The 25,184-nt window shown below is 55.3% G+C and overlaps 1 protein-coding gene across 3 annotated transcripts; it reads left to right on the forward strand.

Moving 5' to 3' along the window:
- The first annotated feature begins 5,685 nt into the window (after positions 1-5,685).
- Positions 5,686-13,900, forward strand: CDK5RAP3 (CDK5 regulatory subunit associated protein 3). 3 transcript variants are annotated; one of them, XM_026513040.4, is made up of 14 exons: positions 5,686-5,814; positions 6,043-6,088; positions 8,086-8,217; positions 8,490-8,590; positions 8,966-9,014; positions 9,649-9,827; positions 9,921-10,057; positions 10,261-10,405; positions 10,790-10,900; positions 11,318-11,393; positions 11,987-12,075; positions 12,709-12,914; positions 13,294-13,465; positions 13,581-13,900. In XM_026513040.4, the coding sequence occupies exons 1-14, from the start codon at positions 5,809-5,811 to the stop codon at positions 13,644-13,646; spliced, it is 1,515 nt and encodes a 504-aa protein (XP_026368825.1). In that variant the 5' UTR covers positions 5,686-5,808; the 3' UTR covers positions 13,647-13,900. The 3 variants fall into 3 exon arrangements, with proteins under 3 accessions (XP_026368825.1, XP_044245215.1, XP_026368826.1); XM_044389280.3 differs by having other exon boundaries at positions 5,794-5,829; XM_026513041.4 differs by lacking the exons at positions 5,686-5,814; positions 6,043-6,088 and adding an exon at positions 6,095-6,335.
- The last annotated feature ends 11,284 nt before the right edge of the window (positions 13,901-25,184 follow it).

Here is a 25,184-nt window from a genome sequence, read left to right on the forward strand (position 1 = left end):
CCTGGCCCTCTTAGGATGGGCCTCTCCCAACCCCCCATGAATACTCTCACTAGTCCCTTTCTCTGCCTACCTTCCTGGGTGCAGAAGCTGTCTAGGAGGGTGAGATTAGGAGTGCATGCTGCGCTTTTGGTCAGGAATGGCCTCCTGGGTAAACCAAGACAAACTCCTATTCATCCCTCAAGACCCGAATTCATTATTATGCCTCCTATGCCACCAGAAGTTGTTTTGGTCCACCCTGGAGAAGACGCCCCAGTGAGTTGACTCACATGCTTCTATTTAAATGATATATACCAGAATTGATTATATATGTGCATGTGCTCACATATATACCTACATAGTATTGTAATGATCTAGTCATATATTTGGCTCCCTTAGAGAATTTTAGTTCTTTGATTTTAGCCAAGAATTATCTACCGCTGATACAGACCTGACATAACAGGGTCCTAAGGCAAGCTTTACAACACTACACAAATGAGAAATAGAAATCCTGTCTTTACCCTAAGAAATTCTTAGTCTAGCTTGTTGCTCATGTCCCACTCTTCCTGGGTCAGGTAAATGCGAGAGAAAATCCATTTATTTTACTTGTTGTGATCTCAGCTACAACAGGCTTGCTGTTAATCATCATCTTTCCAGGAGTTTATGTGAATTAAGGATAGCTTGAGTCCTACATTGGGTGTGAAGATTATTTAAAAATAATATCTTAAAAAAAAAAAAAAGGCTTATACATGGTTGTCCCAGGACAGTGCCCACAGATTTCTAGATCTGTTACTTTCTCTGAAAGCCCCATCTTTTTGAGAGCGGATGCCCAGTCTAGAAGATACCAGAAGAGGCTAAACATTCATCCCAGCCCAGGTGTTAGGAAGAGACTGGAGGGATAGTGGGACGGGCCCCAGCCTGGGATAGAGTAACAAAGGGTCAGACAATTCCATGTGCATTAGAAGGACTCCTACTGGAAGCACTCATTCCGCCTCCCAGACTCCAAAATCTAGGCCTTTCTGCTGCTTGGGACCTAGAGGGGCCAGAATCCTGTTCTCTGACCCCCACCCTGGAGAAGGCGCCCCAGTGAGAACCGCAGTGGGCCGGATTTGGTGGATACCCACCTGTGGCCTGCCACTGGAGAAGGCCGCGGGAACCACACGCAGGGTGTGGAGGCTCTGGCCTACCCTCCTGAGAGGGACCAGCCTGGGAAGTCAGGCCCAACCCTTGGCCTTCAGGAGATTTATTTCTGGGAAGAGCAGTGTTGGGAGGGGAGTTTGAGATAAGGCTATAAACTGTGAATATCTTTTAAACAGCTTGCTTTATTGCTTTATGTTTTTTTTTAACCTTTAAATGCCCCTCCTTAGGGGCGCCTGGGTGTCTCAGTCCGTGGAGCTGCTGACTTTTGATTTCTGCTCAGGTCGCGGTCTCGGGGCTGTGGGATCAGGCCCCGTGTTGGGCTCCACGCTCAGTGCAGGGTCTGCTTGAAAGTCTCTCTCTCTCCCTCTTTCCCTGCCCTCCCTTTCCCCCTGCTTGCCCTCACGTGCTTTCTCGCTAAAATAAATAGATAAAACCTTTCAAAATAAATAATACATAAAAAGCACCTTCAAGGTACATTTTAGGTTCAAAGTATGATATTCCATATACAAACATGCAACGGGCATATCTTCGAAATTTGTCCTTGTTGAGTGAAGCAAGTAAAATACACCTAGGGAGCCCCTAGGGCCTTGATGCCCTATTGTGGCACAAAGACACACGGCCCCATTGGATTACAGGTGCAAACAGTTCAGGGGGACTGGTTCTAAGTCCTGAGCCATAGAAGGAAGGATGCAGAAAAGAGCTGGGGAAGATATAGCCCTCCTCCTAGACCAAGTGACCCTGGTCCCCACTCATTACTAAATACCTGCCTGCACACACCACACGTCTTATTCCTTCGTTTACAAGCATCCATTAAAGCACCTGGCATTCCGTGTCAGGTGGCATACAGGTGCTGCGGGTGCCGGGATGAACGCCCTGCCCTCCCAGCCTGCAAGGTGCTCACAGACTAGCTGTGGGGACAGACTGAAGAAAAACCACCCAGAAACTACACTACACACACCAAGAGGCCCAGCCGAGGCTGCTGAGTTTCCAGGGCTTTCAGCCCAGCAGGCAGATACAACACACACACACACACACACACACACACACACACACACATGCACGTGCACACACACACACACACACACACACCCCAGTCAGTATGGCCGTGAGCGAAAACACAGACCATAAAGTAATAAACCTATGGAGGATAAAATAAATGGATTCTTTGAATGTCAAGGGTAAGTAAGCCTTTTTATGGCTATTGTAGGAAGATAAGTAATGGGTGTTCTTGCCCAGAACGAGGGATGGTAAGAAAGAACTTTGGAACGGGACATGGACTGCAAGGGGGGGGGGAGGGTTCTAAGTATCTGGCACAAGAACAGGGGAGAAAGTGGGAATCAGGCTGAAGAGGAGGGAGGATGAGACCCGAGACCCAAGACCCGGGGCTGAGGTGGCTGAGTGGAGTGAACGGGGTAGGCAGGACTGCGGGAGAAGCCACATCCCCTAGAGAACAAGAATGCAGGCTGGGGAGCCGGACAGGCCTGGGTTTGAATCCCAGCACCCCCCCCCCCAACTACCAGCTGTATGATCTTCGACAAGTTACTGAACTTAGCTTTGGCTCCCTTACCTTTTAAAATCTGGCTCAGTACTCACATTATATGGTTGCTGGAAGGATCAAATTAGATAAGGCTTGTAAAACGTTTGGGTCTACACGGCACACGGCACACGGTTATCAGGGCACAAGGAAGCTAACAACAACAGAGGGATAGTCAGGCAGCCTGCACGTACAACACCCTGGGGCTCTGCGCTTTCCTGTCCAAAACTGCCACCGGCCTGCTGTGTCCTTCTCCACTTCCCTCAACGTGCTGCCCTTTCCCCAGTGTCCTGTCTGCTAAATCCGCACAGAATTGTGAGAATCACAGTCAGAAGCATCCCACACTTGCCACCTTCCAACAGCTGGCAGCCCCAAGCACCTGATGCCCTGGAGACCAGACCACTGATGTGCTTCCCTGCCCATAGGCCCCCTGAGGTTCCCTCTCACCTTGGAAAAGGACAAATAACTGCAGAGTGCTGCCCGAAGCCCACACTCGTATGCTCTCTGGGGCAGCCACCCTGAGCTGAGGCCAGCAGCGAGGCACAACTATTCTCAAACATCCTTCTGTTACACATGAGTCACCCTGGGGCCCTGTGGGTGGGGTGACGTGCTGGTGGTCTCTGCCTCCACCAACTCACCCTGCCCTGCTCTGTTGGTTCAAGGAGGAGGGACGCACCTTGAGGGTGGGGCAGGGCCTGCTTCTTGGGATGTCCCAGGGAGCCAGGAACACCTAGTTGGAGCCCAGTGAAGTGTTTGTTTAATCACAGGGGAGCCCCAGCAATTCTTCCAGCCTGAGTCAAGACTCTGAGATGGGAGCCAAATTCCCATGAGAGAGCTCTGAAGAGGACCCTACTTCTACCCTACGAGCCATTTCCAGGGAAATCTTTCAACCCACTTTATAATAATGACGATTAATGTTTCTCTCTCTCTCTCTCTCTCTCTCTCTCACACACACACACGAGTCTACAAAGCATGACAGATACATTAAAGCATGTTGTAAACTGTAAAGAGTTATATAAATCCAGTTTGTTTATTTATTTAAGCCTATGAACAGAAATACCAAGATAATCAGGACAGGTGCTATCTCTACGTTGAGGAAACTGGCTGGCAGAGAGGTTATGGAAACAGTCCAAGATCTCACTGGGCAGAAACCTAGGTCTTCTCACTGCTGTACCACACCACCCAGTTCAATAACAAGTTTACTGGGTCCCAAGTGCTGTGCTGGGGCAGAGGTGGGGGGACCTTTAGAAAGAACCAGGAGGAGCCTCTGGGAGGAGCTAACATCCTGGAAGGGGAAGGGCCCCAAATGGCATATTTGGCCCTGTGAGATCCCTGGTGATCTATCCTTGGCCCACCCAGTCTCCTCACTCCCGCCATTTCTTGCCCAGTCTCAAGCCCTCCCTCAGCTTCAGCTACTGCATGGACAGATCCATCAGTCAGCCTGTGGCTCTCCAAAGCTGCATGCCTAGCCCCAGGGCTCCCCTGAACTCCAAAGCTATAGACCCAAGTGTCTCCTGCATACTTTTCATGTGGGGGCCTCCCAGCACCACTAATCAGGTAAGTTCAAAGCCAAGAGCCCCTCCTCCCCAATACCTGCTCAGCATCCTGTATCCCTGTCACAGGTGGTGACACTCCCCATCCCACACACCTAGGTTTCATCCTTGCTGTCTATCTCCCCCATCAACACGGCCATTTGATGGCCAAGTTCTGTCCATTTCCCTCTAAAACATCTCTCAAATGCAGCCCTTCCCCTCCTCCTCATGTCTTGTCCCAGCTCAGGCCCTAATCTCTGCATAATAACCTCCTGACAGTCTCCCCGTCTCCAGTCTTATCTTCCATGAATCAGTGCTCCTTGCAGTCAATCTGAATCGGTCCCTCCCTGCTTCGAGCCTGTCAAGCCCTGCATTGGTCCCTCTCTGTCTGCAAAGTTTAAGTCCAAGTTCCTTAAAGAGGCTCCTCCCTGTGATATGACCTTTCCGCCTTTATAGTCTCCTCACTGGCCACTCCTTGCCTCCAACCTTTTACTGCACAGCGACTGGCCAGCGTTTGCGGCGCCCCCCCCCCCCCCCCCCCCCCGCATCACCAGTTAAGACCTGCGCAAGTGCCTTCTTGAAATTCTTCCTTTTTTTTTTTTTTTTCTTTAACAAGGGGCCCTGCATTTTCATTTTGTGCTGGGCCCCACCAATTATGTTTCTGGTCCTGCCTGCCTGTTGTTCCCTGCACCCCTCTTGCAGTTTGTGGCCTCCAAAGCTTTGTCTATGAGGTCTCCTCCACCTGGAACACCCCTCCCCACATACCCCTCTTTCTGCAGCTCTTCCTTTAAGACTCAGTTTAGGGGGGCGCCTGGGTGGCACAGTCGTTAAAGGTCTGCCTTCGGCTCGGGGCGTGATCCCAGTGTTCTGGGATCGAGCCCCACATCGGGCTCCTCCACTATGAGCCTGCTTCTTCCTCTCCCACTCCCCCTGCTTGTGTTCCCTCTCTCGCTGGCTGTCTCTATCTCTGTCAAATAAATAAATAAAATCTTAAAAAAAAAAAAAGACTCAGTTTAGGTGTAATCTTTGTGATGCCTCCTTCGCCTTCCCTAATCACCCAGCACGTAGCAGGTGCTCAACACGCGTCTCTATCAGATAAACTGAATGGGAACGCAAAGTGTGACAAGAGCCACAAGAGACCTACAAACTACAACAGACGGTAAAGCGAGGCAAGGCGGGAAGGAGGCATTTCTAACGGCCTCCGGGTCGCTAGAGCCGGCGCTAGGACCCTCTCGGCTGGACCGGTAATCCCTGCCCCGAAGGCTCCTCGCCCACCTGGCCGGAAGCGGCGGGAACAAGCTCTCGGGCGCCGCCTGCCGCGACCTCGCCGCCCCTGCAGCTTTTTCTCGGAGCCCCCGCCCCTCTTCAGCCCTGAACCCGCCTCGCGTCTCCCATTGGCTGTCTCCCGTTCTCCCGCCCCTCCTGGGCTCAGCCATTCGGAGCCCCGAGGTGGGTGGGGCTTGTAGCCAGGGGTGGAGCGCGCAGCCCGATTGGCTCTGAGAAAGGTGGCGACGTGGCCGGAGGAGGCCCGTTCGTGCCTAAACTGAGGCTCAACCAGACCAGCGCGGGATTGGTTGTAGGTGGGGCGGGCCTGGGTCGCCGGCCGGAAGCGGAAGTGGAGGAAAGATGCAGGTGTGGGCACAGGAGGTGGGGGAAATGGGGCTCTTGTCCGGGGTCCTTGGACTGAATTCAGCCCGTTGGTCCTTGGCCCGCTTCCCCGGCCTCCCTCCCGGGCGCGGCCATCCTCCCGGCCCATCATTCTGGCCCTGCAGGGTGACGGTTGGGCCCATGAAATGAGCGCGCGGGTGGCACGCCCCCTCCCCGTGCTCACGCCCTGTTCCCCGCCGTGTTTCCCGCCAGGACCATCAGCACGTGCCCATCGACATCCAGACCAGCAAGCTGCTCGGTAGGAGGGGACGCCCCGCGCAACCGGCTGTCAGGGGGAGGCCCTGCCCTTTGCCCCCTGTCGCCAACAGCTGGGAGCCCTGACGCCCCGAGGCCCCTGTTGAGGCGCCGACCACTCGCCATCATCTATGCTCCCACCTGCCACCCTTGAAGGAGCGGGAAGGAACCGCACATAGAGTCTGTACTTGACCTGCCTCTTCTACTTTATCCAGCTCGTGACACGTGCTGTCAGATCATCCAGGCACAGAGTAATGGCTTACTTTAAAGACGGTCAGCTACTAAGTGGCAGATATGAAATTGGAGCTTGAGTCTGTCAGGTTCCAATGTCTCCGCTTTTTTATTAAAAAAAAACTTGTTCTCCTTTCTTTTTAAAAGCTTCCATCTTCTCTTGATTTTAGGAGAAAGAGGGACAGAGACCCAGTTGGTAATAAGACCTTTTAGTGGCCGGGCCATCTCCCTGCTGTCTGTGTCTGATCTAAATCCCTCTCGGTTCAGGGCCAGGCTGGGACCTCTTCATTATGACCCTTCCAGGGCAAGCGCACAGCTCCTGATTCTAAGATGCTCGCTGCACTGATGGGTTTGATGCCAGTGTCGTCGTTGAGATACATCTGCTTGACTACCTACCCCCTTCTAGTTCTGTGACATCTACAGAATTTTTTCTTTCTGAAGCTTTTAGAGGAATACAACAGAGGGAGTATAACCGGTAACTAGGGTGGGTTGGCAGTTGGCGGGTGTATTAACAAGGACAAGGTTCTGGACTCACCCCTGTGGACCACGTGGTCAGTTCTGTGCAGTGGCCACTTAATGGAGCTTCTGTGGTGTCATTTCGGATTTGTCCCAGTTCTTCAGCACAGGGGCGCTCTTGGTGTATGAGCTTGTCACTGGTCATGAAAAGGACCAAGAAAATAACAGTCATGCGTTGAATCCTCTACCAGGTGCTGTGTTAGGCACTTAACGTTGTGAAAATGAGGATTTTTTACTAGGATTTATTGAGTCCTTGCCGTGTGCCAGGCACAGTCCTCTGTGTTTTACCTTCATTCCCTCTTGTATTCAGTATCTTATTATCCCCATTTTATTTGTGGGTAAACTGATGCACAGAATGGCTAAAGGACTTGCTTAAGAAAGTTGATAACTGGGGATGCCTGGGTGACTCAGTCGTTGAAACATCCGACTCTTGATATCAGCTCAGGTCATGATCTAAGGGTCATGGGATGGAGCCCCGCGTCAGGCTCCGAGCTCAGCAGGGGTCTGCTTGAGGTTCTCTCTCCTCTGCCCCTCACCCCCACACTCACGTGCGCTCTCCCTCTCTCTCTCTCTCAAATAAATCTTTTTTAAAAAGTTGATAAGTAGAAGCCAGGACCATCTGAACACAAAGCCTAGCTCTTAGCTCTCTCCTACTGAGGAAACGTGCGTGGCTCTCATCCACCCACGCCTTCTGCTAAAAACACAGATCCGGGCGCAGAGTCGGGAGGTCAGTCACGTTGGTATTCCCGTGGTGCCAGGTGGTACTTCGCTGTTGAGAGCAGACCAGAGGTATCTAGTCCTTAGGGCGCTGTGGGTATTAGGGGCTTTGCAGTTGTTCATTCATCCGGTACTTGGCATAATCATCTTGTATTTTCCATTGTCGTGGTTAATCCCAGCCCTGAGGAAGTGGAAGTTGAAAAGCACCCTCTTGTCAGGAAGAAAGATATAATTACCCATGGAAGCAAAAATATTATGGAGAATTTAGAGTGGTCACAAGTCGCACTTTGATGTCAGGACCAATTTGAAGGTTTTCTTTATCCCTCTGTGGCGGCAGTTGCTCTATCAAAGTCACTCTGCGATGGAGTCCGTTTAACCCCAGGGGTCCCTTTGAGCCCCTCTTTATTCCTACGATCCCCACACCTTAACCAATACGCGTACAACTTTCAGCCGGTGTCTTAGCCTATTCCACTTGAATTAGTGATGGGCTTTTGGCTGCGCGAATGGGAATGTGTGATTTGGGTGTTTCTCACGTAGACTGGCTGGTGGACAGAAGGCACTGCAGTCTGAAATGGCAGAGTCTGGTGTTGACCATCCGAGAGAAGATCAATGCTGCCATCCAGGACATGCCAGAGAGCGAGGAGATCGCCCAGCTGCTCTCTGGATCCTGTGAGTGCCTCTGGGTTACATTACTGGAGCCCCGTCTTCCCTGGAGAACTGTATATCAGCTGAGCTGCTCCCTTGTTGTTTAGCTGTAGGCCTGACCCCTAGAGAGAGATTTATTTGGGGGGTACAGATGCTGGTTTCTTCCAGCACAACAGGCTGAAGGGGAGAGCTGTGCATGCTAAAATTCTCAGCACATTCACCCGTCGGCCACGTGCCCAGAGTAGGTGGGGAAGACACTATAATTCCCAAAGTCTTTGCTCTTCCTTGCTTTGCAGACATTCACTACTTCCACTGCCTAAGGATTGTGGACCTTCTCAAAGGCACTGAAGCCTCCACAAAAAATATTTTTGGCCGGTACTCTTCACAGCGAATGAAGGCAAGTGTGGGCCAAGCTGGTAATGTGCAGCTGGAAACGTCCCGTCTCCAGGGTCGGAGGCTCTGGTCTCGCTAAGGGTCCAGTGCAGATGCCTACGCAGACTGTTTCCTGAGCTTTCTCTCCATCCCCAAAATTTATACCAAAAGTAGACCCTACCCCTGGGTTTACATTTTCAGGCCTGTTGCTTTGGGGAGCTCTCATTGGCGCCACATTCTGAAAATGAAGTGGGTGGTCCAGCCAGCGTTATGAAGGAGGACAAAGGCTCTGTGTCTGATGAGATGTGAAGGCTGGGGGAGCCTCCCCTGTTTGGGGCTTGAGCTGAGATGTGGCTGCTGAGCGCTATTCCAGCTCACTTCTGTTTCTGTCCTTACCCAGGATTGGCAGGAGATCGTAGCCCTGTATGAGAAGGACAACACCTACTTAGGTAAAGTTGCCCAGCCTGGGAGGCCCGGTGTCTGTGGGGCAACCCACTCCCCGAGTTCTGAGACACTAGGCTTCCGGGAAGCACAGTCCGTGTGGGGGAAGAGGCTGGGGTATAGATGTTTGCCAGGTGGGCAAAGAAATTCCCCCAAAGAGTGTTGAGGGGAGGAAGAAGACCAGGCAGGTAGTCGGCATTAGCCGGGCCTGGCCAGGCAGGTGTGTTTTGGTCCTTCACCGCTGACCTCTTGGTGACTGACTCTCTCTGCACCCCTATTCCCCACTGGGCAGAAGAGGCGTGGGTCATCCGGGGGTCACATCGGGTGCCTGAGAGAGTAATGACAGGGCACATTGTACTTCGGGTATGTTTCCTAAAAGTCCTAATAATAATAGTTCATGCTTACCTGAGCATCTGCTGAATGCAAGGGGTTATACTCATGTCTTGTGTGCGTCCTCTCTCTTAATCCTCATGGGAAATATTCTTGCCCCAATGTTGGAGAGGAGGATTGGATCAGAGAGGCTGAATGACTGTGTGAGGTTTCGTGGCTGGGAGGGGAGGAGCTGGGAGGCCAAGCCTGTCCCAGGGGCATGCTTGCCTCGCGGCGTGGGCATCTGGGGTGAATTTCCCGGGCCCTCTTCAGTGGAACTCTCTAGCCTCCTGGTTCGGAATGTCAACTATGAGATCCCCTCGCTGAAGAAGCAGATCGCCAAGTGCCAGCAGCTGCAGCAGGAATACAGTCGCAAGGAGGAGGAGGGCCAGGCAGGGGCGGCCGAGATGCGGGAGCAGTTCTACCACTCGTGCAAGCAGTACGGCGTCACGGTGAGCCTCTGGGGGCCTGAGCCCAGCTCCTCCGTTTCAGGGACTCCGCTTCGCACCACTCCTGTCTCAGGCCTCCTCTTCCATCCTCTGTAGGGAGACAACGTCCGGAGAGAGCTGCTGGCCCTGGTGAAGGACCTGCCGAGTCAGCTGGCCGAGATTGGGGCAGGGGCTCAGGCCCTGGGCGAAGCCATCGACCTGTACCAGGCCTGTGTGGGCTTTGTGTGTGAAAGGTAAAGGACCGCAGTGTCCCTCCAGCAGGGGGGACGGTTGGCCTGTGTTCCTCGGCTCTTCTGTCTTCCCCGCCTGTGTTTTCCCCACATCCCATTTGAGTTTTCGTTTCCACGCGTGAGCCTGTGGCAGCCTCGGCCTTGTGCGCGGAGGCGCGGGCTCCACGCGGGGGCCTCGGGAGGGTCAGCCGGGTGCTGTGTCGCAGCCCCGCAGAGCAGGTGTTGCCGATGCTGCGGTACGTGCAGAGGCGGGGGAACTCCACGGTGTACGAGTGGAGGACGGGCGCGGAGCCGTCGGTGGTGGAGCGGCCACGCATGGAGGAGCCGCCCGAGCGGGTGGAGGAAGACGCGGTAAGACAGCCTGGCGAGAGCCGCTTCCCCACACATCTCTCCCCCTCCGCCCGAGTTCAGAGCCCCAGAAGGAAGAAGGTGGGATTCGGGTGAGAGAGACTAGAGCAGGAAGGGCCCAGAAGGCCCTCCTCCTTTTTTCCGGCCTTCTCGAGGCCAGAGTATAGAGGAGCCTCAAAGAGACTCGGCAGAGCTGGCTGGCTTGGAACTAGGAATCCTTCAGTCCCTTGAGCTCTCTGGAGATGGGCTGTCCTTTGGGGCGCCCAGGGGCCGTTGCACTTAAGTGGTGTGCTTGTGCCCCCTAGAGGGGCAGCTGAGGCCTCTGGGGAGGCACGCCCCTTTTCTTTGACCCACTTTCTGTGCGCTAACACTTCCTTCCCCTTCTAGATTGACTGGGGTGACTTCGGAGTGGAGGTGGCTTCTGAAGGGACTGACTCTGGCCTCTCTGCCCAGGCTGCTGGAATTGACTGGGGCATCTCCCTGGAATCGGACTCAAAGGTTAGGAAGCCCTTACGGCCCGTCACTCTGAGGACTTTCTGTGATCTCTGCTTTGGGGTTAAGAGAAGTGTTGTCTGTCTTTAAAGACGTTACTTGAAGTCCATAGCCCTCAGACCAGGTGTGGTCCAGGGGGAGGCAGAGCTTCCACAGGGACACAGCAGAGGTTTAAGCCCTTTTCTCACGGTATCCGGGGGCAGGGTGTGGGGGGATAGGCAGGTGGTAACTCTCCAAGCAGGGATGAGGGTAGTGGGGTACGTGGCCCCCGCCGCCATCTTTGCCGCCGACGTCAGGGCTGCACGTCCCTCGTACCGTTGAAATGTGCAGGCATTGAACTTACCAAGGGCTTTGGCTTATGCCGGCTCCCTTTGCTGGGGAGCATTCTTGCAACCCTGCTGGGGTTCTTTGCTTTCCACCCAGGAAGCTGGGGGTGATGGGATAGACTGGGGAGACGATGCTGCTTTGCAGATCACGGTGCTAGAAGCCGGAACCCAGGGTAAGTGCTCCCTCCCCGAAGCCCTGGCAGAAGTGGGTGCTCAGAGGTGCCCGTATATCCAGAAACAAACAGTGCACTGCCAAGATCGGGCTGCTCACACATGTTTTCTCAAAATCGTGATGATGATGTCAGAGTAGGGGGGACGGAGAGAAGTTCTTAAAGTTAAGTTTAGAAGCTCTCAACTTTTGAGATAGCGAATATGGGTCATCTTTTCTGGTGGGAGATTCCAGGAGGGCTGGTGGGCTTGGAGGTCTGACCTGACCCCCCCGCCCAGCGGCGGAGAGGATGTAGCAGCGATGTGAGCCGCTAGAGGGCAGTGCAGGATGAAACTTGGTGGCCCGCCAGAGCCGAGGGAACCTTTGCAGGCCCTGAAGCCAGCTCTGTGCTCCTCCCAGACTGGCCGTTGGTCCTAGTGTCTGATTCCGGCTGAGATGTGTGGGAGAGGGTAACCCCCCCCCCCCGGGGTGAGACAGCAGGTAGCTTTAGTGCAATGAGTTTGTGTCCAGATGAACCCACCAGAACCTCTCAAACTTGAGGGTCTTTTTCTCTGGTCCCCAGCAACTTTTTCACCCCTCCGTCTCTCTTCCTGGCAGCTCCGGAAGGTGTTGCTAGGGGCCCAGATGCCCTGACACTTCTTGAATACACTGAGACCCGGAATCAGTTCATCGATGAGCTCATGGAGGTACCTTTATCCTCTGGGAGGACCCTTCCCATTTGTGTTCTTCTCCATCTGTTCCCTTCCCGGTGGCCTGCTGGCTGGTGAGGGCCTTGTGGAGTGGAGTTCATAGTCGTTACCTGTTCCTTTCCCTTTCTGCCCAGAGAGGCCCCTCTTAGCCTCCAGGGCAGAGGAGGACAAAGGGATCACGTTTCTCTGGTAGAATAAGAGTGACAAGATATGTGGCTGGTTCCCAGATGCTTCTAGCCCTTTCTTAGTCCAAGGCTTCTCAAACATGGATTCCTGTTCCCTGAATCTCATTCCTCTCACAGAGAGAAAATACCTTCACTGGGGCCAAGAGAACCCATCGACTCTCTGTGTTCTTAGTTTTCTGAGCTACGTGCTGGGAGGAAGGAGAGATATCCAGGGCTGGGGATGGGGGCCTGGGACAGCAGGAGGGGACGGAAGAGCAGCCGTGAAGGCTGCCTCAGGCTCTCACGTTGTAGTTGATAAGTTTCTAGCAAGAAAAGTATTCAGAGGAAATAATCCCTCGTCACCTGGAGTCCAGCCTTCACATCTCATTCTTGCATTTTGAGCAGTCTGAGGGCTTAGCGTCTGAATTCTCGTCTTGGTTCTAACCAGATCCTCTTGTGCCCTCAGCTCGAGATCTTCTTGTCCCAGAGAGCCGTGGAGATGAGTGAGGAGGCGGACATCTTGTCCATGAGCCAGTTCCAGCTGGCTCCAGCCATCCTGCAGGGCCAGACCAAAGAGAAGACGGTTACCATGGTGTCGGCGCTGCAGGATCTGATTGGCCGGCTCACCAGTGTTCGAATGCAACACCTGTTTATGATCCTGGCCTCACCAAGGTCCGGCTTTCCCCCTGACGTGGGGCCGTTCGGGAGCGTGAGGTGGGGGGCCGCCATCTTGAGCAGCCCCGACTCCTTGTGTTCCCCTTCTCCACGACCCCTCAGCGCTCTTCTGTGCCTCCCATAGCAGCTCTGTCACAGCTGGGGTCACGGGTTCTCTTGGGGCCGGACGAGGTGGTTTGAGGTGTGCAGGCAGGTTCTGCTTCCCAAGTAGGACTGGGAACCGGGAGCCACACGCCTCGCAGAGAGGGGGCTCAGGGTGTGGGGGCCGAGAGGCCGGCTCGGGGTTTGGTTGCCTGAGCCTCCCCTTTCCTGGCAGGTGCGTGGGGCTGCACGGGTTCCTCCGCCGCACCCCGCACTTACCGAGTGCCCCGCACAGGTATGTGGACCGCGTGACTGAGCTCCTCCAGCAGAAGCTGAAGCAGTCCCAGCTGCTGGCCCTGAAGAAAGAGCTGATGGTGCAGAAGCAGCAGGAAGCACTTCGGGAGCAGGCGGCCCTGGAGCCCAAGCTGGACCTGCTGCTGGAGAAGACCAGGGAGCTGCAGAAGCTGGTGAGACGGGGAAGGCAAGCCTGCCGGGGTGGGGGGAGGGACCCCACGCCGTCCCTCCAGAACGAGGCACCCCTGCGTCTCTGCTTCCCGCCCACTGGGTGTCACTGTCTTTCAGATTGAAGCTGACATTTCCAAGAGGTACAATGGGCGCCCCGTGAACCTGATGGGAACCTCTCTGTGACAGTCTCCGTGTTTCTACCTGCCCGTCTTCACAGCCTTCGGGAAGGAGGGTGGGAAGCCAGGGCTGAAGGGCCAGAGACCAGGCGACTAGAGGATGGAAAGCCACATGAGGGAGCCATCCCTGGACGTGACCTTGACACTCACTGTGCTCTCTGGCAAGGGCCTGTCTTGACTGGTCCTGTGGCCCGTCAGCCTAGAACCTCAGTTTTGGCCCTTCTCATCATCTAGTTGGACTTAATAAAAAAAGGAAGAGACTCTTGCTTCACTACTGACAGTTTTTGCTTCTCGGGGCCTTGAGTCAAGGCTGTGCACCTGTTTGCCTGGGGTTCTTGATCCCGTGGGCTCCCAAGGCCACTGGCCGTTCCAGTGAAGCTCCAGGGTAAGGACATCCCCCCTTTGCTTCTGGTCACACGGAGGGCCCCAGGTGAGTATCTACAAGTGGTTCCGCAAGGGGTTCTGGGGTAGCTGAGTCGGCTGGGCCCCTTTCTCTCCATGGCCAGGCTAGACAGCCCCACTCAGCCCAGAAGCCCAAGGGGACCAGTCAAGTGGCAGCCTTGTTGGAGCCAGCAAAGCTGTATTTTCCTTTTAATCACAGCTTACCTCCAGGCAGAGGGAGAAAGCGGTCTGGGGAGCAAGGGTCTGATAAACAAGGTGGAGACAGGAGTTGTCACCCTCACTAGCAGCCTGTCCACTTCCTACCCATAGCTGCCTGCGTTGTGATTGGGCAGAGCCCACCCCAGGATAGCACCCCTCTCTCAAGCCACCCACCCGTCCCCATTTCCCAGGAAGGGTAGGGGTTGGGGGTGGCCGGCAATTCGATTTTAATTTCATAGCAGAGCAGTTGATTCATGGCTCTTTGTCGCTGGCGTTGACTCCCGTAATGACTTTCCATCAAAATGAAAAGTGGAGTGACACCACACATTATTCCTGCTGCTTGTTATCTCAGTTCTGGGGAGGGCCGCCCCCTCCCTGCTGCCTTTCAGCCGTCCTGGACAGTGAGTGATGGCCCCTATTAATCACCGACCCCGCGGACTCCGGCGGACACACGCTATCCAAAGGAGAGAGAGATAAGGCAGCATGAACTGCTCGAAGCCGCTCCTATCAATTAATGTCAGCCCATCGCTTCCCCCCAATCTTTGCCTGTTCACCTCCTTTTGGAGGTTTTGGGGGCTGAAATTCATCTAGGAATTGGAAAAGGAAAAATGTTGGTGCGGAACGTCGAGGTAAAACAGTCCTTAGCGCCCATGGACGTAAAGGGGACCGGGTGGGCTGCAGCCTGCCCTCCGTCGCCGTGAAGACGCTCGGCCGTCGCGAGCTGTCCGAGTCTCTTAGTCCCTTTCCCTCTGAGACGGTAGCTGCTACCTCCTGCCGCACCTGTTCAGCTGCGGGCTCCGCTGGCCTTCTGGCCTGCCTCTCGCGGCAGCCATCAGCTCACCGAGGCATGCTACCCTCGCCCGTTCCGTGTCCCTGTCCAACCACCAGCTGCTACACGGGCGGACGCCCCCGCTTCCGGGCACCGAGCTGGGGGGGAAGCCCTGTGGGCCATGTGACCGTGGTGGGCTGGGTTCAGGCCTCCAAAGTTCCTGCTCCTGCCCTTCCAGAAGAGCGCCTTGCCCCGCTGCTCTGCTCTGCCTGGGCGGATGGCAGGAAGCCCTACAGGCTGAGGTTTGGCCATCTTTGCAGGAGGGGAAGTGGGTTTAGATAGGGTTTTCTCAGCAGATTTGGGGCACCTTGCTAAGCGGTGTGGTTAGGGGACTGTTCTCTCTCCGAGGGTTTAGGCCTGGTCCACTGCTTATCTGGCAAAATGAAGGCCTACCCTCCACTGATGTCAGTTGTTTCTTACAAGCCTTGAACCCCGTAACATTAGGCCCATTGTCCAGAACCTTGAGCTCCAGTTGCCTCTGGCCTGGGCTTCGCTTCCCGGGGCCCACTTTCCCTCCCACGCCGAGACGCTGAAGATCCCCCCCACCCGGGCGCTTTGACCCTGCAGGAGAACAGCTCTGTGTCTCCAGATGTGCTCCCAGATTTCCCCTCTGGTCGCTCTGATTGCAGTTGGGTTCCTGCTTGCTTTTCTCTGGATCGCCTGACAGAATCCATTGTGAGGATCACATGAGTTACCATACGCAGAAGCCTGAGAACAGTGCCCGCCCGGAGCCAGCGCTCCTGGACCAGCGGAGCTCTTAGCTTCGGTGTGTGAAGCAACGGTTAAGGACCTTTCATCCCGGTCTGACTGGCCTTCCCGGAAGGGCATGGCGAGAGGCTCTTTGTGGAGCTTGAAGACCAAGTTCTGAGCAGTCAGGGTTCCGGGGCTGCAGAAAAGTGTTCTGGGAGAGGGGGAGGAGGTGGGCCAAGATTTAACCCTTAGTTTGATGTGAATTGTATTGCCAAGAGTAACCCTACTCTCGTGTTCACCTTTATGCCACCTTTTTCCAGAGAAGATTCAGGCTCTCACCACTCAGCTGACTGGTCACCCTGCTTCGGACAAAGGCAGAGTCCGTTTCCCTAGATCCGCCCCCGCGGCTAAATCCCGCTGCCCAAGCCGCATCACCATCTCTCTGCCCACATGCAGCCTTTCTTCCCACACAGGCTCCCACGCCCGCTCAAAGCGCGGCTCTTGTTAGAGTCCACAGAAGTAGGGTCCCTCGCTCCGCAGCCCCTGACGGCTGGCCATGACCATGAGCTTCGTGGAGTGCTGACAACTGTCCCTCTGGCTTCTGGCTGCCCACTAAGGGCTTGCCAAGGAGCTGGGGGTCCTACGCTTCTAGAACTAGTTCCCCGTGGCCGGTGTGGGCAGGGATTATCTGTGTCATCCAGATGGGAAATCTCACCTGCTGAAAGAATGTTCTGCTTCGGAGAACTGGCCTGGAACTGAGGACCAAAGGAGAGCAGGGCCCAGGCCTCCGGGAGCGGGAGTGAACTGTGGTGGGGCCGTGGGGTCCTGCTCGCTCACTCGCGTGCACCTCCCCGCTCTCCGTTCTCTCTTCCTCCTTAATTCCCAGATGTTGCTTTGGTTTCCCCCCTAGAAACACAGGTCCTGTGGCTCTTCCCTGCCGCCTCATCTGCACCCCCTTGTGCTGTCACTGATTTTTACTTCTGCCGCCCAGTCTCCACTCCTGTACACACACATACAAAATCTGATCAGGGTAGTCACTTAGGAAGGAAGCAGGCAAAGATCCAGGCTGCCTGGGTCCCATCCTGACTCTGTTCTTGCCACCATGTGATCTTGGGCAAGTCCCTGGACCTCTCTGTGCCTCATTTCCTTCACCTGTAAAACGAGGACAGAGACACTACCGGCCTCAGGGCAGGGAGCCGCGGCCAGTGTGTGCAGCGCCCGGATGGTCCCCGGCCCAGTCCGACTCCAGTGCCACTGTTATGAGCGGGGATGGACCGGAAGTCCCCTGGACTGAGGTCAGAAACTTGTGTTTGGGTCCTGGCTCTGTGTGTCCCAGATATCCCAACATGTCCTGAACCAAACCCATTGTCTTCTCCATGCCACTCTCCATCCTCCGATATTTCCTCTCCGTCCCTCAGCAGGTGCCCAGCCCCTGCTTTGTCACGCCCATCATTCCCCTGCTTAGAAACTCCAACACCCCCTTAGCTCCCTTAGCCCCTAGAGTAGCAGGCCAGCCCTTGGTAATCGGATCTCTATCCTTCCCAGCCTGGGCATCCGCCCGAGACACCGAACCCACATGGGTCCCCAGGCCCCGGCCCTCTTCTCAGCCCCCTCATAGCCTTCCTGCCCCCGCTCAGATAAGGCCCAAAACATCTCTGTGGGCATTTCCAGGCCCTGACAGGAGGAGCCCCTCGTGCTCACCCGCAGCCCCGAAGCCGTGTGGAGGTGCCCTTCCCCGCTCACGGCGTCAGTGCGGTCCTGCTTCTGCCCTCCACACCCAGCTGCCTGAGGATCGGAACTGGGTCTTGCTCACTTTTGTGTCCCCTTTGGAATCTCAAAATCAACTCCGAACTTCAGTTGCCTTCATGATCTCGAAAGTGACTTTGACCTTTAAAATATTACAGCCCTGGGGCTCACAAGTTAGCCAAAAGGAAGAATCCCACAGAGCCCTAGAAGCTGGGAAGAAAACCGGGTTTAAGTAGGGCTTTTAAAATGGACTAAAATCCCGTCTACACGTTTTCCAGGGAGAGCGCCTGCCCTCAGCTTCTCCTGGGCTCCCTCTCCCCTCTCTCCCTGTTGGGTTGAGGGCTCTCCTGGAGAGCAGAGGAGAGGGCTGTTGTCCCATGCTCCTGGAGACACCATTGCTTCATAGACCCGGGTCTGCTGTGAGGCCAAGGTCAGCCCCCACTACTGAAAGCCGCTCAGACACGGCTCTCAGCAAGCTGCTCTCCCGCTGCTGCGGGATCAGGCCCCAGGCTGCCGTCCTGCCGCAGGTCCCGGGGCCCAGCAGGAGGGCGTCAGGCCCGCTCCAGGGCTCTGGAGGCCGAGGTGCCAGCTGACCGCACACCCGCCTGTCCTCCAGGTGCCCTTCCTCTCAGCTGATGCGCGGCCCCCTCCTTGGGTAAACTGGCCCTGAGTAAACTCTTACCTACCCGGCCCACCACCCTCCTCTCATTCCCCAGGCTTCAAAGAAAACCAGTTTGAATATTTAAACTCCTGTGTGTCTAATAAAAAGTTCTGCACTATTTAACGGCCCAGCTATCCATTACTGTCGGGAGCTGCCCTCTCCCTCCCAGCCTGCCCCTCCCTCCCTCTCGCCCAAACCACGTGCAGCAAGGCCATTTGTCAAAGCGCTCCCGCTGTGGGCTGTGCTTGGCTGTGTCGAAAAGGACAAGGCGCCCGCAGGGGAAGGTGGGAATGAATAAAGGGGCTATGCAAATTGCTGCTTAATCTGCAGAGAAACACCCAGGCTTTGGGGAGATGCTCATTACTTCTTTTAACTGTGATTAACGGGCAAATTAAACCCAAGCCCTTAACTCTCTCCTGGCAGAGGACTCGAACGCAGAGCCCGGGGCCTGCGAGGGTGGAGGGAGGCTCTGGTCTGTAGCTGCGGCCCTAGGGACTGGGAGGGAGGAATATGAGTGCTGCCCTTAGCCATCAGCGTGGTCGGCATTGTCGGTGGGGTCGGAAGGAGGAAGCCCCAATGGGGTGGGGACATAAACTGCATGTGTGGGGAAGGAGGGCTGCGTGGTCTCTTTCAGGGGTGTTTCAGTCACTCCAGAAAGAACAGATGATGATATGTTGGGATATGCAGCCCTTCTTACCCGCCCCACCCCTCCCCGCCACCCCTCCGCAAAAAAAAGGGAAGAGAATCCCTTAGGCCTCACTTGCCACGACATACAGATGGGACCAAAGAGGCTTTAGCCACCAACAGTCCCTGGTCAGGCCAGCCCCAAACCCAGTCCCAGAAAAGCGTGTGTAAGTAAACTCTGGGTGTTCAACTCCAAAACTGACCTTGAGGCTGATTAGCCAGGGAAGGGGGGAGGAGGTAAGGAAGCGGGAGGTGGGGGCAGGGTGTTGTCATGGGCATAGAGACCTGGGAAGAGTCTGACAACCAGTTATGCAGGTTATAGGTACACACGGCGCGACACCCAAGCTAGAAGGGATCAGAGATCCAAAGTGTCTCTCCCTTTCCTACTCCATCCGTGCGTGGTTAGGTAACGTGACCCAGCTCATGGCACACGGTGGACCACTTTAACCCTTTCCGAGTGTACAATTCATTGGCACTAAATACTTCCACATTGGGTTTTTTTTTTAAGATTTTATTTATTTATTTGTCAGAGAGAAGGAGCACAAGCAGGAGAGCAGCAGGCAGAGGGAGAAGCAGGCTCGCCACTGAGCAAGGAGCCCGATGCGGGACTCGATCCCAGGACCCTGGGATCATGACCTGAGCCAAAGGCAGGCAGGCATTTAACCGACAGAGCCACCCAGGTGTCCCCACACTGCCACACTGTGGTGCAACCATCCCACCACCCAGCCCATCCGTTTCCATGGGCGATGACCGAGCCTTTCCGTAAGACCTAGAACCACCTCTCACAGAAGGCAACAAGTGAGGCGGAACTCCATACGCAGGAAAGTTGAGCCTGAAATCGAGAACATTGGAGAAGGCCAGCCGGAACTCGGGGCACTTGAAGCAGAGGCCTGATGCTGCTCCGGAGGCGGGCTGGGTGGAAATCCTGTAGGGACTCCCCGTTAAATGCAGGTCCCCTAAGCCTGAGCGCTTAGGAGGTGAAAGATGACAGACAACGGTGACAGCCTGTCTGTCAGCCTGACGGGGCCGAGGAGAGACGCGGCCCCGTATTTTATTTTGTCGGAGAGTGGATCAGTGGGTCTGTCATGGAAACCAGGCCTGACAGCTCGCTCAGCGACTCCGCTCCTTTTCCTTAACTCCTGTGGCCCAGCTCTGCCATCTATTAAAACATCCCGGGCTGTCAGGGATATTAAAAGGCTCTGTCACTCCTTCTTAAAACAGTCATAAATACAATCTGGACGTGAGCATTTGGGCAGGAGCCCCCGTGAACGGGAAGAGCAACAGCAGGTATGCCCGCCTTGCCTGACAGCTGAGGCTTTGGCGCGGCTCAAACCGGGAGCCCCGGACTCAGCTCCTTGTTCCCTCGCGCCCGAGAAGCGAGGCCGTCTTCCACATCTGCCGAGGCCCGGCATTTTGAAACAACAGCTCTTGCGCAGAGGATGTGGCCTTTGCAAGCGTGACCACAAGCCTCAGCTTCTCTCTGGTGCCTGGGGCGCTTCCCCGGCCCCTGTTCGAAGTGTCCGTCTGCGCGGCCCGCTGCCCCAGGCCTCCGGGGCAGTGCGGTCGGGGGAGGAACGAACAGGTAACAAGAGAGCCCCAAGTTCTCCCTCCACGGTGGAGTTCGCCTCCTGTCCCTCTTTTACCTTCCTTGTCCCGTGAAGCCTCTGGGGCCGACCCACCTTGGTAAGAAGAGCCTTGCTGGGGGGCCAGGTGGGCTCCCCAGAGTCAGGCTGGAATTTGTAAGCTTGCTAATTGGAGGACCCAGGTCAGCCCTGAATCCTTGAATCTCTCCAAACTCTGGGACCACAACTCTTTCTGCCTGGGGGCTGCTGGCCTCAAACAAGGAGGCCTCCTCCTTTCTATATATTTAATAAGCACACATGACCTCTCCCAGCTCGCTGGGAACCGACCCCTCTTCTCGAGAGGGTCCTATTGGATGGAGGGGGTTTCTCTAGTTTGGAGCAGAGCCAAACAGCCGAAGAGACCAGGCACAATCCGCCTGTCGAATTCTGCCTCTGGCCTCCATCTCTGCCCGTTGGACCGGGTGGTCACCGAATGCCTAGTTTGCTGAAACGCGCCGAAGGCCCTGTCCATGACCTTGTGTGTTGCCATCAGGGCGGCGCCCAGGACCTTGTCATCTCGAGCTGCCCCGTCTCCTGCCCACCCAGTGTGCAATGGCTGGATTCGCTTCCCCGCCAGTAGTTCCACTCAGCTTTGGAGAGTTTTTAAACTATGGACCGTGTTTCCAACAAAATTACCTTCTCAGCAGCTTTTCCCAAATATGTCAAGTCAAGAAGTGTCCGATTGTTGTCTTTTCTTTCCGCGGTATTTACTGAGAGCCTGCCTTGCTTTGTGGCGCTCCCCAGAGAGCACAGCTAGGCCTGCATGTGGAGCTAAGAGAAGACAGGTTTCTTCCTAACGTGAGGACGCCCCCTCTGACAGCCAGCAGTGCCCCCAGGGCCCAGGTGAGAAAGTCACCGTCACCGAGGACCTTGGGGCGGACGCTGGCTGGGTATCTGGTGGGGCCGCTGCAGACGCTGGGAGATGGGGTCCATGACTCTGAGATTCACTGGTTTGGGGCACTCGGTGCGTCCCGAAGCAGGACAAGGCCTAGCAGCTGTTCACCAGCTGCCTTCCATGTGGCCATGTTGCATTTTACTCCCAGATGGTCAGACCCCTCACCCTCCAGGGTCATAGGGCCCGCTGCTGCCGGGCCGTGGGCCAGGCCTTCTTTGCTCTAGTAGCCCTCGGGCAGGATGTGGAGAGGAGAGAGATGGAGCTGAGAGCCCCTCCGGGTGAGAAAGGCGCAGAGCTCTCCCCGCTGGCTCTGGCTCTTGCTCGCTTCCACGGACGCCTCCTGACTCCTCCTGCCCACTCCCCCCCCAGCTTCACCTGCCTCGCATTTTCCCTCCTTCTTTTGCTCTCTTAACCCCCCCATCTCCATGGCGATAAAAGGGGAGGTGGGGGGGGCTGTGCCCTATATTTCGAGTTGCTTCACAATAGCCCCTTTCTCTGGAGCCACAGGGGCTGCCTGTGGAACTAATCTCCCCCTGCCCATCAGCTCACAAAGGACAGGGAAGCCCCTCCCTCAGCCCCCGCCGCCCTCGGTGACCCCGAGCCCCGTTTCCGGGTGCGCTTTCAGCCCTCGGGGCCTGCAGCTGGGCCTCTCTCACGGGATCCTGCACACAGGCAGGGTCACCCCGGCTGACCTCCCCCGAGGACAGAGGTCAGGCCCCTTCTCCGGTCTCTGATGTGATTGGAAGGTTGCTGAGGCAGGGGGGAGGGAAGGGGGGCCTTCTCTTTTAATGTAAAATTGAAAGACTCCCTGTGCCTTCCTGTCTGTGCCTGTCTCCGCCTGGGTCGCCTGGCCTAGGACCCCCTTGGAAATCTGGGCATCTTGGAAAGGGGCTAAACTCCTGGCAACAGGGCTTGCCCAAACCTGATCCCAGAGTATTAGAATCCTAGAAATCCTGGCGTGGGAAGTGGGAGAAATCGCTCCAGGGCAGCTGGGCAAGCAGAGTCAGCCCTGGTTGTCAGACTCGGGTCCTTGCTTGCTGCGGTGGGCTTCTAGACACCCCCGGGCCTTGCTATGCTCATCTGCAGAGTGGGAATGATAGATAACACCGCCAGCCTCACGGGTGGGGAGCGTCATGCACGGAACAGGGTTGTGAGCGTAGAGCCTGGCTCCTGGCAAGTACTCAGGATACCGTCGCTGTGACTGTCTCAGGCAGGGGGGGATTCCCAAGCTTTAGGAAACATCTCCTTAGCTCAGGCCAGGGCATCCCCATCTCAAAGTTAAAGACGGGGAAGGCACTACCCCCAGTGAAGAATATTCGAGGCAGTGTAGCTGGTGGGAACACAGACTGGAAAGTCGGAATGGCTGGAACTCAATCCCAGCTTCACCCCCTCCCGGCAAGGACACCTCCCTTTCCTCCTGCCTACGATGGACACGATAATAGTATCCAGTGCCCTGGGTTCTTATGAAGATCCAGTATGTTCACACACGTAAAGTGCTCAGAAGGGAACCTGGCTCGATGTCCACGCAGCATAAACGTTAGTTGTGATTATTATTGATATTGTGATCGTTGGGTCTCTGTGGGCCTGATTTCCTGAACAGAGCTTATTTCAAATATTCAAAGCCTTTGTCCCTACAAGTCCCCTCTCTTCTCCATGTTGCACAGCACGTTCTGATTTCTGGCAAGGAGTAATATACGATCACTCTTACTTGCTGGGCTGATGAAAAACCGCACATTTTGCCCGTGTAGACAGCCGCTCTAAAGAAGGGACGCGGCTAACCCAGAAGGGGGTAACTGGCCTCTTAGAGAACGAGGCCAAGTGAAAGACAGGAGCTCAGAAAGGTCGAGGGAGGTCTGGCGGGAGCTGCCGACAGCTCTCCTTACCTGCCCGGCTTATTACCGGAATCATTTCAAGAGATGATTTAATGTTCTCCCTCTGTGGCCCTGTTTGCTCCTGAAGGGAAAAATAAATAAATAAACAAACCCAACCACCCCAAACAACACATGCTTTATGAGAACATCACTTACTAGTTTTTAATGGCACAGTTATTAATATAACTGTCCCAGCACCTCCCCTACATCTGATCACCGGTGAATTATGAACTTTGAATTCTGATTAATTCTGATTGCCATTCCCATTACTGCAAACATCTCCACCCGGTCCCGACAGTTCGAGAGAACCCGCCTTCCGCGTGCACAGAGAGCTCAGAGGCTGGAGCCTCGGCTGATACCCCGGCTCCGGGGGCCAAGGCTGGGGGATGAGGCAGGAGAGTGAGAAGGAACCAGTAGAGGTGGGGCGGGGGCCGGGGGTGGGGGGGCGATGCCTGTCGGGTGTGGTGGTGGAGAAAGTGCTGGAACGTGCCTCTAGTTCCATAACCCAGCCCAACCTCCTACCTTCCAAGACCTCCTTTTCTTCTCCTACAAAATAGAGCTTTTAAAGAATTCTTTTCCCCTTTGCCATTTTTAAGCAGGTATGATGTGCCAGGCATTGTGCTCAATGCTTTTCTCCTTTAACAAATTCTCCTTACCAGTGTATATAATATTAGTTTAATCCCCACTTTGTAGATAAGGAAACTCAGGCTCCCAGAAACACAGAAGCCTGCCCGAGGTCACACAGCTGATAAGCAGGGATGTTGGTTGACAACGTGGTCTTGACTGATTCCAGGGCCCAAGCCCACACCTGTTCGGCTACACTGCCTTCCAGGGGCAGTAACACCTGTCCTCCTACCTGGCCCGGTGCGGGGGGTGGGGGGCAGTCAGATGTGCCCACAGGAGTGCAAGGGCTCTGTCAACCACACAGTGCTCTCACACACATGGTGGTAAAAGGGCTTTCCCAACAGAAGGCAAAAGAAGAGGTTGGGCTGGGGTGAGCCGAGATTAGAGCTGCCAAAGACAGGACAACCGTCTCGGGTCCCCTCCCTCTTTGGGAGCCAAGTACTATCATTCAACAAACTTTGCCAAAAAAAAAAAAAAAAAGAGCTGCCAAAGACAGCAACATCCCAAGTGGACTGAATTTAGCAACGAGCATGGCCACATCATAGCAATACTCACTTTGGAAGAGTGCATTATAGTTGATTTCATTTGACAGTTGTGGATAGACAATGATAGAATATTCTTATGTTCTGAGTCTTCCCACCCCCATCAAGGGTGTTTTCTCTTTGGGTCTGGCTAGATGGTCCTCAGACACTCTGAGCCGAGCAGGACTCTGGTCTGGTCGGGTGGGTCAGATGCTGCTTTCTCCTGCCACCCAGGACCCTGGCACCACACAGGGCTGATGGCCTTGGGGAGAGGAGATCTTCCAAAGACAAGCTGTGGGAGTTCAGCCACAGTAGGGAGTTGGTGGAGTTGGCAAGAGGGCACAGAGGGGGCCACAGGTGGTGGAGGGTGGGGCCGGGCCCCCCATGTTTTTCCTGGCCCAGGCCAGGTTTGCTGGCCACAAGGGACCTCAGGCCTAGGCTGGCTGCTTGGTATTCTGCTCAGGCCCCTGCATCTTGCCTCCCAGGGCCCTGCCGGTGGGGCCTTCCTCCCTGAGCCCAGCCTGGGCCATGCATTATCCTCGCAAGATTGAGGACCTAATGGAGGTGATCAGCGCCCGGGGGAGCCACTCCATCCAGGCTCTGGAAGGAAGGCAGAACAGTGCTCGTTGGCTCCTTTCCCCACCCTGAGATTGGGGTGCACTTTGCGGGGTGGTCCTTGGCACTGAGGAGGGGCTCCCTGCAACCCCTCTGAGAGGGCTCTGGACAACTTCAGTCCAGGAGGTGACATCACAGCAATCCCTCTCTTCCTCTCCAGAGGATACCCTCAATATCCGGGGCCCCC

Source organism: Ursus arctos, unplaced genomic scaffold (genome assembly GCF_023065955.2).
Source record: "Ursus arctos isolate Adak ecotype North America unplaced genomic scaffold, UrsArc2.0 scaffold_24, whole genome shotgun sequence".
Lineage (NCBI taxonomy): Eukaryota > Metazoa > Chordata > Mammalia > Carnivora > Ursidae > Ursus > Ursus arctos.

What these genes read in the sequence shown, in the direction of transcription:
- CDK5RAP3 (XM_044389280.3), top strand. Translation starts at nt 5,809, where the DNA reads ATGCAGGTGTGGGCACAGGAG. An exon ending in AGCGGGTGGAGGAAGACGCG is followed by an intron (nt 10,406 to 10,789) that starts GTAAGACAGCCT and finishes TTCCCCTTCTAG; the next exon opens with ATTGACTGGGGTGACTTCGG. An exon ending in ATGATCCTGGCCTCACCAAG is followed by an intron (nt 12,915 to 13,293) that starts GTCCGGCTTTCC and finishes TGCCCCGCACAG; the next exon opens with GTATGTGGACCGCGTGACTG.